The sequence below is a fragment of the Oryzias latipes genome, chromosome 8, assembly GCF_053564925.1.
Source record: "Oryzias latipes strain Hd-rR chromosome 8, Olatipes_Hd-rR_3.1".
Taxonomy (NCBI): Eukaryota; Metazoa; Chordata; class Actinopteri; order Beloniformes; family Adrianichthyidae; genus Oryzias; species Oryzias latipes.
Genome location: NC_136244.1, coordinates 3,547,900 through 3,568,608, shown reverse-complemented (window position 1 = coordinate 3,568,608; position 20,709 = coordinate 3,547,900). Strand labels below are relative to the sequence as shown.

The 20,709-nt window shown below is 44.8% G+C and overlaps 1 protein-coding gene across 47 annotated transcripts in view; it reads left to right on the top strand.

Annotated features, from left to right (window-relative positions):
- Positions 1-20,709, top strand: part of nfixb (nuclear factor I/Xb) — a 179,126-nt gene that overhangs the window by 36,646 nt on the left and 121,771 nt on the right. For 24 of the 47 annotated variants that reach the window (XM_078951146.1, XM_078951169.1, XM_078951153.1 and 21 more), the window contains one exon: positions 19,748-20,279. In XM_078951146.1, coding sequence (XP_078807272.1) covers positions 19,748-20,279 — 532 coding nt within the window. Of the gene's footprint in view, positions 1-3,259; positions 3,451-15,309; positions 17,620-19,272; positions 19,417-19,747; positions 20,280-20,709 lie in introns of those variants that run through there. The other 23 variants (XM_078951163.1, XM_078951173.1, XM_078951149.1 and 20 more) reach the window with 3 other exon arrangements.

Sequence of the window (20,709 nt, the reverse complement as noted above, 5' to 3'; positions counted from 1 at the left end):
AAAAATACAAAAATATGGTCCTGTACAGAGCACTAAGTAGGGAGTAGTGAAGGAAACAGGGTTGTCGTGTGTCTTTCTTGATTTATTACTTTTTGCTTCTTGTTTGTATCAAATTAAAGATATTTCATGACTTTCGGAATAAGAATTATTTGAGTTAGAGCTTTGGTCTTGCTGTAGATTTGTACTTGTGGATATCCCTGGACCATCTGCACGAGTTTTCTGTTACGGTGACTGATGAGCCAAGCAGCGTGCCGGTGGAAGCCACCATTTCTGTTGGAATCGCTATTCAAACCACCTCCACATGTAGTTTGGATCCAATTTGCTAACGCTGTTAAATGCCCAGACTTTGCTAAAATCTATCTTTTTTCCATTCAAAAACGAAAAAAAATCTGATTTGAGTTGGCGATGTGAGCGAGGCCTCTGTGTTCAGGTGTTGCATCCGACTCAATATGCGGATTTTAATCAAACGTCTTATTTTTTCAAATTAGCCGAGCTACTCTGCATTCCTTTCACGTGCCTCTTGGCAACTGCAAATGTACCCCCAGGCACAAGTACCCCTGGCTGCAAATTACTATTACAGGAAGCCAACAAAACAAACACTCGGCTGGTAATCTATTGTGTTCATGTGTTCCCTGCATCTGTCCATCTAACCATCCATTTTATTAGCAGGAAAAAGATGCATTCACCTGGTGAAGCCAGGGGGGGGGATGACAATCATTTGTCCAGGAAGAGCTCTCGGGGCCAAAGTTAATAATGAAGTGGCAGGTAATAGCAGGGATGTAATGACATCTTACAACCAATGAGGTCAGAGCATTCATCATTGTCTTTTTTAGCCTTTATTTAAGACTGCGATGCTTCAGTGACACAGCCTCACATTTCCCAAGGCTTTTTTTTCATTATCGGACTGCATGACCTCATACTGTATGGTCCTGCATTTCTTGATTCCATGGGAGTTAGCCTTTCTTGAACCTGACAGTCTTTAAAGTCCCACTTCGATCATCTTTTGATCGATTTTCAAAGTGTTCCCAATGGTCTTTTAAGTATAACAATGCCGTTTTTAGACAAAATCTAAAACTTGTGTTGTTTTCTGGGACATAGTTTACACCTCCGACTTGTGGACGGGACCGTTGGCACAGAGCAACCCCGCTCCCACTTCTCCTCTATGCTGCTGAGAGCTCTTTGTTTACACGCTCTGCTGCTAGCTTCACACCCCCAACCTTACATTACTGGTGCACGAAAAATGGCGAGCGATATTGGAGCTATGCAGCCGTATGGTGTTGAGCCAGATGGATCAAATTGGAGCGGAGCAGAAAGCCTCTTCCAGGGTCGTTTTTACATAACAAACCCAATAGTTTTTGCACTGAAAAGCCGTAATATTTTTCAAAAAAAACGACAGTGCGCCTTATAATATGGACCGCCTCATGGATTCAATGTGGTTGTGTTCACTGATGTTAAAGTAATTTCGAGAGGCAAACGGCGCGCTGTCAAAATGTTTGGTTGGGGGTTATTGTGAATACGCTAACGCGACTAACATGTAGCGCGGTTGGACTGTTTTTTTATGTGTTACTAGCAAGTTTGGGAATTTGCGTCGTCACATTTACAATTGTTCTAGTGGTCTCAGTCTGTTCTTTTAAGAGTTTCAAACAAGGTTGGCTGTTGTAAATACGCTAACGTAGTGTTTCTGACTTTTTTCTTTTTAATGCGTTACCAACAAGTTTGGTACGCTAACGCTGCTAACGTGTAGCGCAGGGGTGTCAAATTCATTTTCACCGAGGGCCACATCAGCATAGCGGCTGTCCTCAAATGGCCAGATATACATGTAACTAAATGTAATGAAAAATGAATGTAACTCCTCCTTAATGTTAAATAACTCATTTATTTATTTATTATAACTTTTTAAAGTGACAATTACAGTTGCATAGAAAACACGTGTTTGCTTGTTACTCTAGCATAAATCCTTTTAAATTTGATTCTGACAGGTTAGGTTATATTGACAGTGTTTAAGTCCTAATGTGTAGTCGCCCATTTCAAGTCAGATTCCCCCTAGATATGAATAAAAACACACCAATTTTTATTTTTTATTTTTTATTCTAAGAAATTAAAAACTTTTGTGCTCTCGCGGGCCACCTAAAATGACATGACGGGCCACATTTGGCCTGCGGGCCTTGAGTTTGACACATGTGGTGTAGCGGGTCGGACTGTTTTTTTTTCTTTGTGACAGTTACTAATAAGGTTAGGAGTTATTGTAAATACGCCAAAGCTGCTAATCTGTAGCGTGTTGGACTGTTTTTTCTTTTTGCGCTACCAACAAGGTTGAGAGTTACAGGTATTGTAAATATGCTAAAGCAATTAACGTGTAGCAGCTAGCAGTGTCTAGCAGTTTTTGTTTGTTTTTTTTGAGTTACTAACAAGGTTGCGAGTTTGCATAGTCAAGGTAAAGTTTGCTTTAGTGGTATTAGTCTGTTTTTTTTTACAGGTTGCAAACAAAGCTAGTAGTTACAGGTACAGTGACTATGCTACATAGCTAACGCTTCTCATGTGGTTAACGTGTAGCGTGTTACTAACAAGTACGATGAACGCAGTTCTTTTTTGTTTAATGCGTCTTAGTTTAGAGCCCCTTGTATATGCCATAAGTTCAAAAACAGACCATTCATTGACGATATGCCTTATAGTGTTGAAAATACTGTAAGCTATTTTTCAAACATCTATATTTTTGTGATTCATAACAATTTGAATAAATAATTTAAATTTAATTTTAATCTTAGTTTTCCTTATATATTCCTCCATTCTCAGTAAAATTCCACAGCAACATGTAAAAAACACCAGAAACACCATTTTCATAAGAGTGGGTCTTTAGACGTCTACATACTTTTTCACTCCTGCTCTGCTCGGAAATGGCCTTTATTGGCATTTATTGGGTTAAAGTTGGAGGGAAAATCTTTTCCTGTCTTGGGGGTGGGAGGAGGAACTTTGACGCTCGGAGGCTCATGAACCCGCAAGTCAAACAGTAATGAAAACAGTTGTGACCTGATTTCCAGAGCAGCAGCAGAAAACAGTGAAAAGACCAGTTTTACAGAAAACCTACATCCCAGAAGAAGCTCGCTCTTCTTTGCTTCTTTCTCCCCTTTCTTTATGTCGACGAGAATCTGTCAGCACAGGGAACAAAGTGCTCCAGCTTGCTCTGTGGAGCAGGAAGTTGGCGCTGGCCCAGGCCTGGAAAACCTATACTGGGTTGCATAATATAGCATATCTTTACCTTAGACGAACTCTGAGGCCTGGCAGCTGCAAGCGGCAGAAGCTGAAGGGCGGGAGAGCGTGTGCGCTGGAGTGACTGTGTTTGCGTGGAGGTGTTTGGCGTGAGTGCGTGCTCTGTGCTGCTTGCAGCATGTGTTTGCAGGACGGACGGCGCTGCAGGCCCGGGGCTGTTTGACAGTGCAGCAGAGGCTCAGGGTGAGACGCAAACACAACTCTTTGGCTTCCCCCTTTGGCCCTGCTGGCTCCTGATCCCATCTGCAGCTGCAGCGCTGCTGCGCCGACGCAGAACTCCACTTTCTGCTCTGTTTAAGTTCAGAGAAGCAGCGTCGGGATTAGTGTGTAAAAAAAAAAGTCCACATTTGGGTCAAAAATAAGGATTCCTTCAGACGCCCTCCATGTAAAACTGAGGTGGGGTTGAAGCAGCTGGTCTCTCAGGCCAAATTCTAGTCTGGATCCATTGGTGTCTCACTTGCATTTCAGTCTAGTCCAGAGATTATCTGCAGGTTCTCATAGGAGCCTTCTTTCCTCTTTTGTGGCTCCAGCCTTTTGTCTTTTGCTAAAATGGGACGTGGAAGGCCCGAAAGCACTCGGCTGTCACTCTCTTTGGCAACTTCTATAGAGAAAGGCCCGGCTGAAACTTAAACCTGCTCTCATTATGGTCCTCGTCTGGAATAAAGAGCAATCATATCTGCCACCTGTGGCACGCTAAAGGCACTATCTGTCTGTGGACTCGTATCACCTAACACGCACGGAATCGGGTGATTTTGAAGGTGCTTTCCTGCAAATCGCCGGCATGCATTTTGCGGCAAGTGTCCGTCCGTTACGGGTTGAGAGACCATAAAACAGCGGTTGCTGCTCGAACGGAAGGAAGTGAGGACAAAAAAAAGGGGAAAGAATGGATGGAAACGAGGCTGCAGAGCCCTCCACATCCTCCTGTTTTCTCTGCCAGCATGATTTGTTTGATTTGCTCTCCATCCGTCAGCAGTGGACGTATTGAAACGATCCTGAAGTATATTTGAGAAAGTCTCTTTATAGCCGTGGTTGTTTGGATTCTCCTTCTTCTTTCCCTGGAAGCAGACCGTGATTAAAACAGGCGATATAGGCGGATCGGGTTTCCTTGAGGGACTGGGAGGAATGCAAATGCATCATAACCATATTACATTAGTTAGGAGAGCAGAGTGTTGCCAAGCCTCTGGATATAGCAGAGGGCTGACAGAGTTACTGCGAGCCCCCAGAAAGCGGTTGAATCCCACAACAACAGGGTGACATCTGACTCTTGTGGACCGGCTTTGACATTCGGAGAAGAGTTTTTTTTTTTTTTTTTGACGAAGCTCGGCCGAGGAGACCCCCGAAAAACGTGTTTGTGCGAGCGCCGGCGAATCGGCTCGGCATTTGGGTTGTGAGGGAAGCATGCTGCTGGTGGGACTTTGGCCTGCACAATCCCTCCTCTGTTAAAACAATGCACCAGTTGTCCTCCCTAACCTAATTACTCCCTCCAGGGGGAGAAAGGCAACAGCACCAAAATCCCATAGTTAGGAGCTCTGATCTGGGCCCTGCTGTAAGAAAAGGCCTCATTCATTTCTGCCTCTTTTCATCCACAGCACACACTTTCCTTCTGCTGCAGCGTCGCTTCATGTCACTTTTTCTGCTGGTTTGCTGATTTCTACAAGTCAAGATTTAAGGATTTGAGGAAACACGAAAGCAAAAGAGTATGACACCCCCCCCCCCCCCAGAAAAAATGTATTTATCTGAAAAGAAACATCTCTATTTGTTCAGTGTTTTGGTTTTCCAGCTTCAGGCTCGCTGTTTAAATAAACCGCACAGATGCGAGGCGTTTCTGTTCCAACAGTTGGGCTCTCCTGAAAAACACGGACGTGGCAGCAGCTGCTGTTGGCAGTCAGCTAACTTTGCTGCCTGGTTGTACAGCCGTCATCGCTTTAGCCGCCCTAAACGCCGTGCTTCGCCGTTTTTCTGATGATTAAAAAAAGAACTCCTGCCTTCTGCGGGCTGTAAACTTTCTTAAAAAAAAAAAAAAAGATTAATCAGAGTTTCTGGGTAATGGAAGCTTTTTCTGTGGTCTTTTAAATAAATCAAAAATAAGCTATAAAAAACTACATTTACAGCTGAACATGTGACATTTTCTTTTGCTATTCTTTACCAAAATGAATAAATAATAAAATATATGTTCATCTAAACTAGTCAGCAATAAAAAAAATCACGTTTTTCTGATATCCAGATTTTTTTTCCCAAACAATTTTGAGTAAATTTAAAGTTTTACCTGCATTTTGGGGGATATTGATGTGATTTTATTTATTCATGTTAATAAAAATGGGATTTATTTTGTAAACTTCATTATTTTTGCAATAATACAATTAATATGATTTTTTTATCATCATAATTATGACTGTTTTTTTTTATTACTGATATAGAGAAAATTGTAAAAAGAAAAAAATATTATAAAAAAAGATGAAAAATTAAATGTTTTAAAGATTTTTTGCATCATTAAAAAAAAAAAACATATAAATTATAAGTACAAAAATATTGATTGATTGATTTTGAAGTATAGAACTAAAACTGCAAATGAGGACGAATAAATAAACATCCTTATGGGTTTTTATAGATTTATGTCCTAAAGATAGAAGACGTGGGTCCAATGTCCAGCCTGCCTGCTGGTGCTTTCCTTTGTGTCCTTGCTCCTCTTCTCCCTCAGAACTCTAAAAAGGCATCAAGCTTCATTTTCTGAAACTTTTCCGGACATTTCTATCATTAACTATTTTTAACCTGACTGACCAAAAAGACATTTGTAGCTGGGGGGCTGCTGGCTGCTGCGTCACACTGGTGGACGGCCGATTCTTGCTTTTGCTTCCCTGCAGCTGAGCAAACAGACAGAAGCTGAGAGCCTCTTGTGTTGGACTGATTCTATTTTTATACGTGGGCTTCAGTTATAAACTCTGGGCATATATTTGCATAAACCCCCTTTGTATTTGAAACTTTTGTATTTTTATGGATTATTTTAACCTAAGTTTTTTTTTTTTTACTTTAGAAGCAAAAAGTGAAACAGACAGGGAAAGGGGAGTTTAAAACATTTAAAGAAAGAAAAAACTAGAGGAATTAAAGAATAAAAATGTTTTAAAAAAAGTCAATGAAAGTTGCCGAAGGCTTAATATTATGTATGTCATTAATAACTGCTAACATGACATCCCTCTTTGAAGTGTTTCTTTGCAGCCAAAGGTTGTAAATGTTTGTTTTAACTTAAATTCTCTCAGATGCCCACTAAACAACGTTAAAATGACAATTTAATAAATTGATTTGTCTCTTGGTCTCTAAGTGGTTTTAACAAAAAAAACCAACCAAACGTTTTTTATACGGGGTGAGACGACGGTCAAAACGACTTATGTACTTATAGTTGGACACAAAAAGAAAACCATTTGGTTTGACATTTCTGCATTGAATATGAAATATGGTCTGTGAAAGCAAAGTGTGCACGTGTTCTGATTATAACTAGAGAGGGATGTGAGGAACTATTTACATGCTTCATAAACAACTTAAGTTTTTTTTTTCCTGTCGAATTATTTTAATAGTTATTGTTAATTAATTTTGTAGTTATTGTTAATGATCATTGATCACAAAAAATTGGCCCCGTCGCAGCAGTGACATCATAAATGCGAGACGGTGTTGTTTAATGAAATGAAATAGGGTAAAATAATAAAATTACACTACATTTAAGGGTGTGGAGCCAAATAAAATAAAAAAATCATGGCATATGTTAGCAAAAAAAAAGAGAAGAAAGTTTGGTATTTTGATCGGTTCTTTGAATAACTTTATTTTAGGTTTATCTGAACCAACGTCACCAAAAATCTAAAACAAAACAAACCTCGACAATGATGTCACCACATGGTATAAACAAACACAACACACGATGTTACATAAATCTGACAACAGATGATACAGACAAAAGCATAAAGACACGGTATTTTGATGCTAGAGATGTTTTATTTAAGCCAGTACCACAGTAGGATGCCGTTTACTTAGGCTTTGAGTTAGCTTACTTGTTTTTGTTTCGTGATTCTCTTAATTTGAACCTTTTTTTTGACAGACGTGGACTTTTTTTTTTTACACCTAATAAATGTAGCGGCAAGCCTGCTCCTCTGTTTTTGGACTATTTTCCACCACCGAAGCGCTCTGCGGGTCCTTCGTTTACACCGTCAGCTGTGGTCGCTTGGCAACAACAACACTCGTTTTAGGATCAGTAAAGTTCTATTCTATTCTATTTTAGTGAAATAAATGCCTGAGTACGCATGTGCATCTTGCTGAATCCATGTTTTCGGGACTACATTTATAGGCCTAAGACCTCATCACAGTTAAAACACACAAACTGTATTCACAACAGACGTGTTAAACTGCAACTAAACGTTGTATTCGTGTGTTTATGCATAGGTTTCATTTTGATGGTCATCTTATTCCATACATTTAGGGTTTGTATTTTTGTGCATTTGTCAGCTTCTCATCAGGGAAAAGCATTGTGGGTATTTTGTGCATCTTTGCCTGCAGGCAAACTCGACCGCGGTCAGTTTTTGAAAGTCTTTCTCTGGTCTTCCTCCTCCTCCTCCTCGTTGCCGTTTGCTCTTTGTCTTGGCTGGATCCTTCCTGCCAGGCGAAGTCCGTCTTTATCAGGGCCGGCGCAGACACGTGAACCCACACCTCAGTCAAACGCTCGCCGGCTCGGTCCACGCCTTGTGCCCACCGAGGGCGCCGGACCAAGCACAGCCCCCTCCCCCCCCCCAGCGCGCTCGGCTTTTCATTTCATTCAGCATCCATACGTGCAGCACCTCCCGCCATCGGGGTGTAATTAATTACTCATGGCCGTGGCTCCAGATCAGTTACTGGGCAAAATTTTAAAGATAAATGTAAGGGGGATATACCAGGCAGCCGTTGGGGGGGGGGGGGGGGGGGGGGGGGGGGTGCACATGCACAGAGGGTGAAACAGTGGGGGTTGTGAGTTAGAGTTAGGGATGGCAGTGGAGCATTTGCATAAAGGGCAGGGCAGCATGCCCAATGGTGGGAAAGGTTGGCATCACGCCTTTCAGACTGGCAGAAAGGGAAGACTGGGGGTAGGGGGGGTAGTCAATAGTGCATCCCTTGTTCAGAAAGAGGAGGTCCTTAGCTGTTGGCAGCAGCGCAGGCTAAGTCTCTATTTTGATTGTGTGCTAGATTGGCCCTTTATTTGTCTGATTGCAGGGCGTTCAACGCGGCGGGCTTTACTCCTCTGCGGCTTCGATTCAGGAGGGACTTTTTCTCTCTGTCTCTTGGCGTGTTCGCTGATTGTCTCCACACATATGTCACCAAGTGGAATCAGCGCGTCGGGCGATTGGGAAAAGTTTTGAACGTTTGTGTCAAGTTGCCTGTCGCTGCAAGTTCGCTCTCGTCATGATCACCATTATGCACTTTTATAGATGAAAACCGACGGTTTTCATCTATAAAAGTGCATAATGGTGATCATGACGCAGCATGCTGGTCCCCTCATGCATGCTGCGCTCCAAACAATGAGATGCGCGGTGAAAGATGTGTTATTTCTGTCCTCCAGTCCATGAGTAATGCGCATGGAGTCTCGGTGCTGAGCACGTTGCCGGCTCACCGCTCATTATGTCCGTTGACAGTCTGATGCACTTCAAACTCGCCGTCACCAAAACTTTGCAAACTATCAGCACTTGAGGCCTGCGTCTCCATTCAAGAAATATGAACGCACGCCTTCGTATTTCTGTCTTAAATAGAAACTTTTAAAAGGGATAAAAGTTGAAAAAATACAAACATAGAGAGAGAAAAAAATTTTAACTATAGGGGAGCCATACATTTAAAGAACGCTAAGAAGGTAAGAAAATGATGTGACACCAACTAATCAAAACAGTCGCAATTAAATGTTGAAATTATTTAAAGGTGTGTTCAGACTGGAAACACTGAACCAGAGTTTGTTTCCCTCGATAATCAAATGTTCAGTCTGAATGAACCCAAACGAACCCTGGTCCCAACAGGAATAATAAATCCGTAGGATATCAACATCTATTAAAAAAAGACCCTTTAGCATTTAATAAATGTTGTAAATGAAGCTCAAGATTTTGGTTTTTCTGACTTAAGTGACCAACATTTTCAGAAGGGCATGTCCTTCTTAAAAGGGGAGGAGTCACAGCTACAAAAAGCCAGTGTGCATCGATGCTCACCAGATCGGCGAATATAGACCACAATGCATTATGTCAGAATTGTTTTTAACAAACAATGTATTTCAATGTATTTTTTTTAATAAACCATCAATGTTTTTATCTTTAGAAGACAGTGGACTCATAAATAATCGTCACAAAATGCTTATACCAATTAGATTTTAACTTCGTGAAATCAATGACATCATATTGGCCATAAAAAAAAAGGAGTGAGCATGGTGTCCAAATTGCTATTAAAATTCAGGGCACTACATAGTTTTTAGTTGTTTTTAGTTTGTTGTTGGAAATCTGACACAACAAAACAGCTACAGTCTGGCAGCGTCGGACAATGCAACCAACACAAGTTTAAAAAAAGATTTAACTTCAGCAAAAGTTCATTTTTGAATCTGTTGAAGCACCAGTTTCACTCTAGGAATTCTTTTACGGTGCCCATCTGTACCTGCAAACCTCATGTTAGGTGAATAAGATGCACAGGTGTGTTTTAATTTCTTATTTGCAGACCTTTTTCAATATGTTTGCTCATTCTGAAAACCACACAGACTCAAAAATGTGCACAAAACAGCAGTCATTACAGAAAATCCTGTTTTCTCCAAGTCATAGTACTTAGGAAGTAGATATAAAACAGAGAAATGTGCAGGAATTCACTTCAGTAAAGTTTCCTAAAATGTTCTTTTTGGTTTGAATTGTCATTTTGGGTCAGAGTTTCTCAGAACTCTTGGAGCAAAGTTTCTGTGGAAACAGACATTTGAATCTCCGCTTATCTTGATTCATCAGAGTCAGACTATTGACTCAGACTTCAGAGTCTGAATTAAAACACAGACTGTGGGTTTTGGCCGCCATGGAGGGCCATTCCAGGTTCACACAGAGAGGAGAGTTTTTTTTAAAGAAAACTCCAGTTTAAAGTCATCGTAAACAGAGACTCCCGGTCATCTCTGGTGTTGGAAGTATTGGAAACAGGAAACGACTGGCTTTACCGGGTTGCTGAGCTCAGGTTATCATTTGATCTGGCTCCAGCCAAAGGCTATGCGGAGCTCTATGATGAAATCCACCTGTGCACATGGAGGGTGGAGACACAGCCCCTCAAGTCACCAAGCCTGAGTGCCTTTTTCCCAACAGCAACCAGATTACTGGAGTGTTGTGCACAGGTGTAATGGTCAGGTGTAGCGGTCAGGTGTAGCAGTCAGGTGTAACGGTCAGGTGTAGCTGTCAGATGTAACGACCAGGTGTAACGGCCAGGTGTTGCGGTCAGGTGTGATGGTCAGCTGTGATGGTCAGGTGTAATGGTCAGGTGTAGCAGTTAGGTGTAGCAGTCAGGTATAACGGCCAGGTGTAGTGGTCAGGTGTAGCTGTCAGATGTAACGTTCAGGTGTAACGGTCAGCTGTGATGGTCAGGTGTAGCGCTCAGGTTTGATAGTCAGGTGTAGTGATCAGCTGTTATGGTCAGGTGTAATGGTCAGGTGTATCGGTCAGCTTTGATGGTCAGGTGTAGTGGTCAAGTGTAACGGTCAGGTGTGATACTCAAGTGTAACGGTCAGGTGTTGCGGTCAGGTGTTGCGGTCAGGTGTGATGGTCAGCTGTGATGGTCAGGTGTAATGGTCAGGTGTAGCAGTTAGGTGTAGCAGTCAGGTATAACGGCCAGGTGTAGTGGTCAGGTGTAGCTGTCAGATGTAACATTCAGGTGTAATGGTCAGCTGTGATGGTCAGGTGTAGCGCTCAGGTTTGATAGTCAGATGTAGTGGTCAGCTGTTATGGTCAGGTGTAACGGTCAGGTGTAATGGTCAGGTGTGGCGGTCAGGTGTGGCGGTCAGGTATAACGGTCAGCTGTAGCAGTCAGGTATAACGGTCAGGTGTAGCGGTCAGGTTTGATAGTCAGGTGTAGTGATCAGCTGTTATGGTCAGGTGTAGCGGTCAGCTTTGATGGTCAGGTGCGACGCCCAGATGTGACGTACAGGTGTGATAATCAAGGAGGGACGACCAAGTGTGAATCTCAGGTGTGACTCTCAGATTTAAAGATCAGGACTGACAAACAGTTGTGACGCTAAGGTGTGTTGTTTAGGTTTAACACCCAGCTGTGACTCTCAGGTGTGACTCTCAGGTGTGATGGTAATGTTTGTTTCTCTGATGTATCACCCAGATGTGATGCCCAGGTGTAACAGTCAGGTGTGACGCTGCTTCTGTTGCAGTTTAGCTGCAAGACAGACATTGTTCCATCACCGTTCCCCTCCTGGCTGTGTGTGTTCGGCCTTATTTTGACATCTTGGTTCACTTTTGGGGTAAAGGGAGGTAAAGCCCCCCCAGCTCTGCGGAGTGACGGCTCAGCACATGAACGGCACGCTCCCCTTTCATTTCAGGCCCTGCTGAAACTCCAATTCCAAAGGATCTTTTTTTATGCGAGTGCGTACAGCGTCCTCTGCTTTGAGCATATTGATGAATCTGTGTGCTTGAAAGTCTCTGTGATGTCGACCGGCCAGACGGTGCAGATCAGAGATCATGTGACTCGAAGCGCGGGCTCTTTGCATGATATCTCACTTGATGAAACGCTTCTGACAGGTTCATCAAAAATGCATCACCGTCTCTCAGACCAAAGGAGGAATGCTGGATGAAAGAGGATGGATTTGTTGAAGGTGTTTCTTTGTTGTGGGCTGGCTGCAGAGTTTTCTCATTATGAAGACCCAGCACAGGCTAAAAGAGCCAGCTGTGGCTCCTAAGTTAGCTAACAGGATTGGAACTTTTCAGTGTTTTGTTCTCAGAAGCCACATCCAGCAGAAACACGCTTTGTAACTTTCCTGTGGTCTTTGGATCAATCTCTGGAGGGAACTGAAGTCTGAAACCACCTGCACTGCTGGGGTCCCAACACTTGGGGGCAGTAATGAGCTCTGACAAGACAAGGAAAGGAAGCACGAGGAAGAAGACCGCCTCATCCCGCTAGCTCTCGGACTTTTCTGTATTACATGCCTCGAATTCACGTCCGCCTCTTCTCCCGGTGCGTGTGGGAGGAGCTAATATCAAAAGGTTTCGTCCTGGTCGCTACATCTAGCAGAGTCTGTGTATATCTCATTTGTAATGGACGGAAGACACGGATAATCTTGAGAAATCGGGTTCATTGGTTTTTCAGATCTCTATACAAAAGCGTCTGTAATCACGTCTCCATGTTTAGGTTGATGACATCATTCAGAGAATGACGGCGCTTTCAGCTGTACTTCTGCCTCTCTGTGACCCAGTTTGATGACTTGCTGCCCCGCAGGAATGGTAAAATAAAATAACAATAAAGTAGAGGAACTTTGTCTTAGTTTCTCTGTGCAAATAAGTGAAATATAAAGTTCTAGAGGAGAATAATGAGATTGATGTCCATGTTGCTTTTGGACTCCACCCGCTGATCACGTCAACACCTGATTGGTTGACGCAAAGGGCTCAGATATTTGAGCTCTGGAACTCGTGCCTCACACCCCTGTAGCTAGACTGCCTGATGCTCAAAAGGCGCAGCAGGACCCCTCAACACGTCTGTACATTGACTCTGATGCTCGAACCGTGTTGGTTGTGACAGCAGCCGTCAAAAGTGCCTGTTTCTCCACAGTTTACCGTCGAGAATGTTGGTTTGGATTTTCAGGGTGGGCTGTTATCTTTCCTTTGGGTTCTCCTTCATTATTTACTTCCTTTGGTTCCTTTCTGTCGTTTAACCTCCATCCTGTTCACACACCGTACCAAAGTCCAGTTCCAAATGAGTAGGGCTGGAACCATTCATTTTAACAACGATTCTGTTCATTTCATAATTTATGCTTGATGATCCGATTCACTGACCTAAAATCAATCCAGGACGTCTTGAGCCAAAACGTCATCCAGTGGGACTCAGAGAGAAACGCTGGTACTGAACGGTGCAGGTGATGATCAAGATAATCAAGTGTCAATTCAATCGGACTGTAACAAGTATCTGAGTACCCAGATACTCGCGATCTACTATGGAAATTCACCAATTTACTGTATATTGTAAAGTGTAGTAAAAACAAAACTCAGGCACAATGTACATGTATATATGTTGCCCTAGAATCATGTCGGATTTTAAGTTTATAAACTGAAAATAAAACGCTTCTGTCACCAGAAGTAATTGAAGAAAAAATTTTCAGCTCACTGTCTTGTGGGGTCCAGATGACCCCACTCCCAACGTTAATGTGCCTTAACGTTGGGAGTGGGGTCATCTGGACCCCACAAGATAGCACAAGGGATATACTATTTAGGGAATAGGGAAGGAATTTGCACACAACCCAAGTCCACACAGATGCCCGCTAAACCTCTGCCAACATCTGATCTTCAGGAATACTACTCTCAGTTCCTGCCCGGTCTGGAATCAAACCCGCGTGTTGTCAGGCGTGCTGACCGGAGATTTTATAGGATCTTAGGTGAAGCGTTTTCGCTGCAGCCCCTCATATTGCTGCTGTCTAACCTTTTGGAGAGAATCTGAGACGCAGCCACTTCCTGGATGATTGGCGTTTCATTTGTGGAGTAAATCTTCTTCATCGACTCCAAACAGTTTTGCCGTTCCTTCAGAACTCTTTCCAGGTTTGCCTGGAACCACAGCCGCTTCCGCTGGATCCTGTGTTTTTGCTTCTTGGGGCAACACACCTGAAGGTTAGAGACCAGCATGTTTGATAGAAGCAGTAGGGTTTGTTTTTCACGCAGTAACGAACCAAAATCACAGCCAGAGTGGCCAGAACTCTGATTGATGGGGGCTTGGCCGTGCTCGCTTTGGGCTAAAGGCGGAAAGAGTCTGGTTTGGATGAATGTGGAAAAGTTTCAAACTTTCTGAGGCTCCGCCCCCACCAGAAAGGTTTGCAGCATCACCTCTGGGCCCTTCTGACCTCCCACCTTGGCCGTCTGTCAGCGGTCTGTGGCGGCGGCGGCGGCGGTCGGTGTGAGGGCTCGGTGTGGGGTCGGGGACGCCCCACCAGCTCAGAGCTGCACTAATGACGGGGCCCTGGCAGCTGGGAGGCCCTCGGGTTACGTGGACCATTGATTTAATTGGCCTAATGAGATGCAGGGAGGTCAGGTGCCACAGGACGGAGAGGCCGGCTGCCGGGTCACCGAGGCAGAAAGTTTCTTTTTGCCACTATGGTGTTATTTTTGCTTTTACCAGAACGATGGCGTGCTCATTGATGAATCACTACAGCATCTCAGAACATCCAGAGTGGGGGTTTAAGGGAGCAAGATGAGGTTTTTTGCCAGAATTTTGATTGTTTGGCTTGAAGTCGTGGACTTTAACCTCAATACTGCATTTCAAGAGGACCGACAATTAGACGAGGCGGATGATTCCAGGAATTAGACACATCCATACCTACTTTTGTTTAAGAATTCAACTACATTTTTAATTTCTAAACGTTAGAATGCATTTTTCATTAATAAAATATTGGAATAATGTGACATTTTACAACAACAATACTAGTAAGAATTCTGAAAAATATGATATATTTTTTTTGTTTTGATGACTTTTTAGCCATAAAAATGCATTTGAATGTGTTGAAGTTGTGCCTTCAGTGGATTCTGCAGTTGAACAGGCTTGAAGTTCCAAACGGCGTTTTTTTAACGGCCTGAAGGAGTTTTCATCTGAAGTTGGCAGAACCTCCGCGTTTGTCAGAGAATCACAGAATCAAACATTTTTCCTCATTTTATTTTTATGTTTGTAAAAATACTTGAGCTGTTTCAGCCCGCGTGGCCTGTTTCGCGCAGATTGAAGGTTGTGGCGCTTTTTTCCCACCCAAAAACCACGGACAGCTGGTGAGTTTTTGTGCGGGGCCTGCGGGCCGGGAAACCGCATCTACCGTGATTATTTTATGCCCCCCCCCCCTTTTTTTTAAATTCTGCTGGCAGAGTTCATCCCCTCCTTTTCTCATCTTTGATATTTCAAGTGCCCTGAGAGAGGAGTGGAAGGAGCGGCGGCAGTGAGGGTTCATTTTTAATTGCCTTCCCGCTCCTCGTGACGCGGGCCTCCTCGGTGCGTTCCTCTGTTTTTGGAGCAGAAGCCAGACATGGTTTGAAAAGAATCCATGACTTTAATTGCGCGAATATCCGTCTATTAGTGGGAAAAAACTCGCAGTGGGATTGTTTTTGAATTTTTTGATATCTTTAATAAACTGTTTCTGGATGGATGAAAAAAAGGAGGCGGGAAGCTCTTTGCGGGTTATTGATAATAAACTTCAATTGAAGCTGAAGGCCATTTGGCCTTTAATTGAATTTCCAGGTAAGGTGATTATCTCCTAGGCTCTTCGATAACCCAAATAAGCGTGTAGCCTACACACGTTCCATTCGTGCGTAAACCGGCGCAGCAGAGCGCCTCGTTCCATCCAGACTTGGCTCTTTGCGTGACGGCGGTTATTCCTGGGAAATAAATGTGACTTTTTTTGTTTTGTTTTTTTATTTGTGGATGGCAAACAGCATGGCTAAGGAAAATGACTGAAACCTCCTCGCAGTCGAATTCTACTGACATCTGAATGGCGGCGTATTTGCATTTTGGCAGGGTCACTGCGCGCAGCTTTAATTCACTTTGAAAGGCGCAGACGCGCGGAATCACATTCAAGTGCCAGTTACCGTCTCCTGCTCTGCACTGAGTTTCTGCAGGTGCGGGTCCACGCACGCAAACGCGCGCCTCGGCAGCCGCGGAGCCTGCCCCCCGCGCGCGCCCAGCTCTGGCTGAAGCGCACGGATGTCTCTGACACTTTGACACATTTTTGCTCAAATTAATGTTTTAGAGCAAACAGGAGACATTTATGAACTGCGGGATTTGATTATTGCGCCAATAAATAATAAGAATCTGTGGAAAAACTTCAAAGGAGTTATTTTTTTTCCAAAACAGAAAGTTATTATTTGTGACTTATGCACGCTGTTGAGACATTTTAGGTTTTTATTTGTTTTTTACATTTCATAAAATTGCATCTGGGGCTTGTTGAAGTGCGGCGTCACGCGGCTCCCTTTCATTTCCCCCCCCCCCTTCCCCCACGTCATTCACGCGCGTGTGCGCAACGACAGAGGGGCTGCCTGGGTTCGGATCTTCCTCTTTGTCTGCCGCGGTGAGCCCACGAGCAGCTGCGGGGTGGCGGCGGGGTCTGGAGGGACCCTGGAGCTGCGCGTCACTTTGCCATCCTCTGCCAAGGTGGCATTAGAGGACCGGGGGGTGGGGGGGTACTCGGGTGCAGAAGACTTGCCCCCCCCAATCCCTCTGAACTTTGACTCCATGTCAGGGTGGAAACTTGTCGATTTGGCAAATTGCAGCGCGTCAGACGAGGGTGCGCGCTCTCCTCCAACCCCACCTGCTTCTCCACCCCTCCACCCGTCCATCTCTCTCTCTCCTTCCCTCTTTCTCTTCCTCCCTCCCTTTCAGCTCTTGAAGCGAACGCATTGGCTGGGCTGCGCGCGTCTCGCTGCCAAATAGGTGGGCCTACCCCGCTGCTGGCAGAGGCTCAAGCGATGGTTGGGGGAAAGAGCGCGGAGAGGACGAGAGACGGCCAGCGACACGCAGGAAGAGGAAGAAAGAGAGGGAGAGTTGGAGAGAAAAAGGGGGGGAAGAGCCGCGGCAGTCGGCTTTGCCAGCGGTCCTGTGCGCGCGTCCAACATTGATTCGGCTCGATTTTTTTTTCCTTTTTTGCGCTCTGCTCTCCCTGGCCCCCCATCTGTGTGTGTGTAAGGGAGAGAGAGTGTGAGTGTGTGTGTGTGAGTCTTGCGCCAGGCCCGGGGATCAGAACACACACCACCACTAATTACATTTTGCCAAGGATTTTTTTTCCCCTTGCAAGAATCAAACATTTTTTTTTGCAAGGCGCAAAGGATTTTTTAGGTGCATTTTGCCAACAATATTGAACTTTTTTTCTGACATAATTACATTTTATTCCATTTTTTTTACAATTTTTTTACAACCTATGGCTTAATCCAAAATAAGATAAAAGAGAAAAAAAACTTTGGCTCTGCGTAATTTTTAGCGAGTTCTGCTAATTATTTTTCCTGCTCTCACTCATCCTATCCAATTTTTTTTTCATCTCCACTCTGTGCCAAACCAGCATTTGCTTTACATCGGGGAGCGCGCGAGGAAGAAAAAAAAAACTGGTGCAGGAGAATTTTTTTTCCCACTTCTTTAAACGCTGTGCCAAATTTATGATGAGAGTGCAAAATGGTAACTACCAGGCCGTCTGTCTTCCTCTTGCAGTGTGCTTGTCTGTGGTGATTTGTGCCTGCCGTCAGCAGTGGCGGTTCTACCCTGAATTACTCCCCGGGCGAGACCCTCCTCTGGCGCCCCCCCCCCCCCCCCCCCCCCCCCCCAATCGAGCCACTTTGTCCATTTATTGTAACTGAAAATACAGTTAGGAAATATTTAATCAAACACAAATAATCTGAAATAAATATAAACTACAAATCACACTAATAATACACTAGAATAAATGTAACTGCAGCACTAAGAACAGAAAACACTAACTAAAACCTAACCTTTGTGGCCTTCCTGATGCAAGCTTGTCAATAACGTCATCATATGAAATCTGCTCCCCCCCTGAATGATTGATACTAACAACAGCAGGTTAGTGAGTTGCTCCTGAGACATTGGTGATCTCAGGTATGACTTGATCAACTGGAGTTTTGAAAAGCTAACAACAGCAGCAGCAGCAGCAGCAGCAGCAGCAGCAGCAGCAGCAGCAGCAGCAGCAGCAGCAGCAGCAGCAGCAGCAGCAGCAGCAGCAGCAGCAGCAGCAGCATGCTACCATCACAGCTTATTTAACATTATGAACTAATATACAACAATGAAACACAACAAAAACTTTGTGTTACAGCAGACAGACACACGAATCATAACTAATGTTACAAGTTAAGGCAGAGCAAACATTTAAGAATAAATATCTTAAAAATGACGTTATTTGCAATATTTGGGCCTCCTTCAGTTTTGCTCATGATAGACCAAACAAGAGATTTTTCATCTGCAACGTTGTTGTTGTAGGGCAGATAGCATTCGAATTTAAAAAACGTGCATCTAGCTATGCTATATTACCCTTTTCTTTGTCTCTTTTCTCCTCTTCTTCTCTTTTCTTTCCTAATTGGGCACCAGCTTTGACCTTTTTTCTCCATATTTCAGATGCTTTTGCATTTAGCATAAATGTCCTGACATAGGTATCAAGTCTGTCGACTAAACCAACTGTCATCTAAGTGAAGAATTGTTTTTGTTTTCCCATTTTGTATTTGGGCATTTCATACAAAAATAACCAAAAAAGCATGATTTTTTTATACCCGCAGCCCCCCGTTCGTCAAACATTTCCAGCAGGAGCGCGTGCAGCTGCACCCAGGGGCGCCAATTCGCTACATGGCGGCGCAATTTTTATTTTTTCATCAAGCACTGAGCCGCGGCCCGCGACCGTTGCCCCCCTGGAAGAAGATCCAGCCAGGTTTGCGCATGCGTTTTGCGCTCCGTGCTCACCTCTCAGGCTGCACCCTTCACCCCGCGCCCCCTCCCTTCTCCTTCTTCACCCCGCGCCCCCTCCCTTCTCCTTCCCACACACATTTGCGTCTACTTCTCAAAGACAGGAGGGAGCGCAGCTGCGGGGCGGGGGCGCAGCCAGGTTTCAGGCTGTTACAAACTCTGTGATATAAGTAAACCAATAGTGGTGCATAAAGTATTTTACAAGAGCTGAGCCGCTGACGCCGCCCCTCCGTCATTTTTCCGCCCCGGGCGATCGCCCGTATGGCCCGTGCCTAAAACCGCTACTGGCCGTCAGTGTGTTGTGGAAATGTGAGTCTGGTTGGAGCTCCCGCGCGCCACGGTGGCGCACAGATAGGAAATGGTATGGCTGATCTCTTAGCGGCGCATTTCAGCAGTGGTCTTGTGGCGGCAAAGCTTGGCGGGGCTGAGAGACCGATGTGTGGCAACCCTGGCACGGGAGCGCTGTGGCGAGATCTGGGTTTTGTCGCCCAGAGATATGTAGTGAAGGTATCCCGGCCCGGTTCGGATCACTTGTGGTATTTTTTTTTTTGTAGATCAGCGGGAGCGCAACTTGACTTAGTTCTATTATTATTATTTTTTGTGAATTTGTATTTACTTTTATGTGATTATTGACTATTTTAAATGTTATTTTTTTCCTTTTTGGCTGCATGTTTATATGTTTAAACCAAAAATAACCAAATATTTCATTTATTTACTGTATTTTTGTTTCAAGATATTCAATAATTTCATATTGATTTGCCAAAAAAAGTGATTTATTCAGCATTTGGTCCCACAGAATTCCAATGAAAAGCCTTTTTTCCTGCTGTTTCCTCCTCAGGATGAATTTCACCCCTTCATTGAGGCCCTCCTCCCCCATGTGCGTGCCTTCTCCTACACCTGGTTCAACCTGCAGGCCCGCAAGCGCAAGTACTTCAAGAAGCACGAGAGGAGGATGACGAAGGACGAGGAGCGCGCCGTGAAGGACGAGCTGCTGGGAGAGAAGCCAGAGATCAAGCAGAAGTGGGCCTCGCGCCTGCTGGCCAAGCTCCGCAAGGACATCCGGCCCGAGTTCCGCGAGGACTTTGTGCTCACCATCACGGGCAAGAAGTCCCCCTGCTGCGTGCTGTCCAACCCCGACCAGAAGGGCAAGATCCGCCGCATCGACTGCCTCCGCCAGGCGGACAAGGTGTGGCGGCTGGACCTGGTGATGGTCATCCTGTTTAAGGGCAGCCCCTTGGAGAGCACGGACGGCGAGCGGCTGGTCAAGTCGCCCCAGTGCTCGAACCACGGCCTGTGCGTGCAGCCGCATCACATCGGGGTGACGGTCAAAGAGCTGGATCTCTACCTTGCCTACTTCGTCCATACGCCAGGTACGCCCGCCAGGGACACACACACTCACTCACAGATGGGAGGCAGCGTTTCAAAGGACGGGCGGCGTGAAAAAAGCCCGCCCCTCGCACGTTTCCGCCCGCTTCAAAGACATACTGACAGTTTGACAGTCCGGCTTAAAACCTGTGTTTGCCGAGAGACGCCTGCGCATTTGAGCATTTGCTCAAGCATTTGTGTGCAAATTTGTGTAAATCCAAAGGCGCGTGTTCCGTGGCGCCGTCGGTAAACAAAAGCATCTGCAGACCTGTTTATCTGCGCGCGCACGCCGAGAGCCACTTCTGTCATATGTCCGTAATCCCCCGTCTATGCCAGCCTGTCAGGAAGCAGTGCGGCGTGCGTGTGTGCGTGGCGGTCTGCAGCGACCTGTCTGTCTGCGACCCGACTGCCACACACGTGCACACACACACAGGC